Consider the following 1834-nt stretch of genomic DNA (forward strand, 5'->3'; position numbering starts at 1 on the left):
AACATATAATCATTAGTCAGTATGGAAATGCAAATTAAAACCACAATGAGATGTCACTACATGCCCATCTGAATGGCAAAAATAAAAAATAGTGACAAGTCCTAATACTGGTTAGGATGCAACGAAACTCAGATCACTCATACTGCTGGTGGGAATATAAAATTGTACAGCCACTCTGGAAAAGTTTGGCAGTTCCTTAAAAAACTAAACATGCTACTACCATATGACCAAGTATTTGCACTTCTGGACATTTATCCCCCCAAAATGAAGATTTATCTTCACACAAAAACCTATACATGAATGTTGACAGCAGCTTTATTTGTAATAGGCAAAACCTGGAAATAACACAGATGGACTTTCAACAGGTGAATGATTAAACCAACTGCAGTGCATCCATGCTTTGGAATACTATTCAGCAAAAAAAAAAAAAAAGGATCAAACTTTTNTGTACAGCCACTCTGGAAAAGTTTGGCAGTTCCTTAAAAAACTAAACATGCTACTACCATATGACCAAGTATTTGCACTTCTGGACATTTATCCCCCCAAAATGAAGATTTATCTTCACACAAAAACCTATACATGAATGTTGACAGCAGCTTTATTTGTAATAGGCAAAACCTGGAAATAACACAGATGGACTTTCAACAGGTGAATGATTAAACCAACTGCAGTGCATCCATGCTATGGAATACTATTCAGCAAAAAAAAAAAAAAAGGATCAAACTTTTGAGAAATGCATACAACAACCAGGATGACCTTCCAGGTAATGATGCCAAGTAGAAAAAGCCAATCCTGAAAGGCTACATATTACATGGCTCCATTTATACAACATTCTTGAAATGACAAAAATATAGAAATGGTGAATAGATTAGAAGTTGCTGGGGCTGGTGGTAGAAGGCAAGTGGGTGTGGCTATAAAAGGGCAACATAAGGCATCCCGTGGTAATAAAATGTTATGTTTCTTGATTGTATCAGTGTCAATATGCTAGCAGTGATATTACACTATAGTTTTGCAAGGTTCATTGGGGGAAACTGGGTAAAGAAATCTCTCTGTATTATTGCTTAACAACAGCATGTGAATCTACAATTGCCTCAAAAGTTGTTTTTTTGTCTTTTTCGTGACAGTAAGGGGATCGCAACCCCTTGGCTTGGTGTTGCCCGCACCGTGCTCAGCCAGTGAGCGCACTGCCCATCCCTATATAGGATCCGAACCCGTGGCGGGAGCGCTGCTGCGCTCCCAGTGCCCCACTCTCCCGAGTGAGCCATGGGGTCGGCCCTGCCTCAAAAGTTTTAAAAAAATATCGGAGGTGCCATACTGTTATAAACTCAGTGGTCAGTGTAGGCCAGCATTTAACACATTAAAAAGTGGACTTTTATTCAAGACTATCAGTTCCAAATTAGAAATTCCTTTCATAATGTGGATGTTCAGAAAAAAAAAATTGCTGTTTAAAGTTTTGAAAACGAATCAGTTTCCTTTGAATTATTTCTGTTTTAATTTGCTATTTGAGGAAGAACACACTCATCCTATAGTCCTACCTTGATAAACAATCCTGTTGACTGCTAGGATGGTGAGCCTCTGTAGCCTCTGTGCAAGCTCTGTTTCTGTGGCCTGGCTGGGACTCTCCTGGCTCATCCTCCGCTGCATCATCACATGAAGCTCATCGCTTGCCACCGAACGCATTTTCATCAGAAGAGATTCAGTTTGAGCAAGGGGAAATTTTCGAGGACCTTTAAGTATATGAATTAAAACTTCAAATGCCAGTGTTAACAAGGATTAAGAAACTATTTTGCTGCAATTTTTTGATTATCAGATTATGAAAGAAGAGTCTTAATTT

General features: G+C 38.7%; 1 protein-coding gene across 1 annotated transcript in view; it reads right to left on the minus strand.

Moving 5' to 3' along the window:
* The window catches only part of LYST (lysosomal trafficking regulator), a gene marked incomplete at its 5' end in the record, with an annotated part of 145646 nt that overhangs the window by 84953 nt on the left and 58859 nt on the right, over positions 1-1834 (minus strand). The window contains one exon of the mRNA XM_008587222.1: positions 1536-1727. Within this exon, the coding sequence (XP_008585444.1) occupies positions 1536-1727 (192 nt within the window). The remainder of the gene's footprint in view (positions 1-1535; positions 1728-1834) is intronic.

The sequence above is a fragment of the Galeopterus variegatus genome, unplaced genomic scaffold (genome assembly GCF_000696425.1).
Source record: "Galeopterus variegatus unplaced genomic scaffold, G_variegatus-3.0.2 Scaffold4292, whole genome shotgun sequence".
In the NCBI taxonomy this organism is placed as follows: domain Eukaryota; kingdom Metazoa; phylum Chordata; class Mammalia; order Dermoptera; family Cynocephalidae; genus Galeopterus; species Galeopterus variegatus.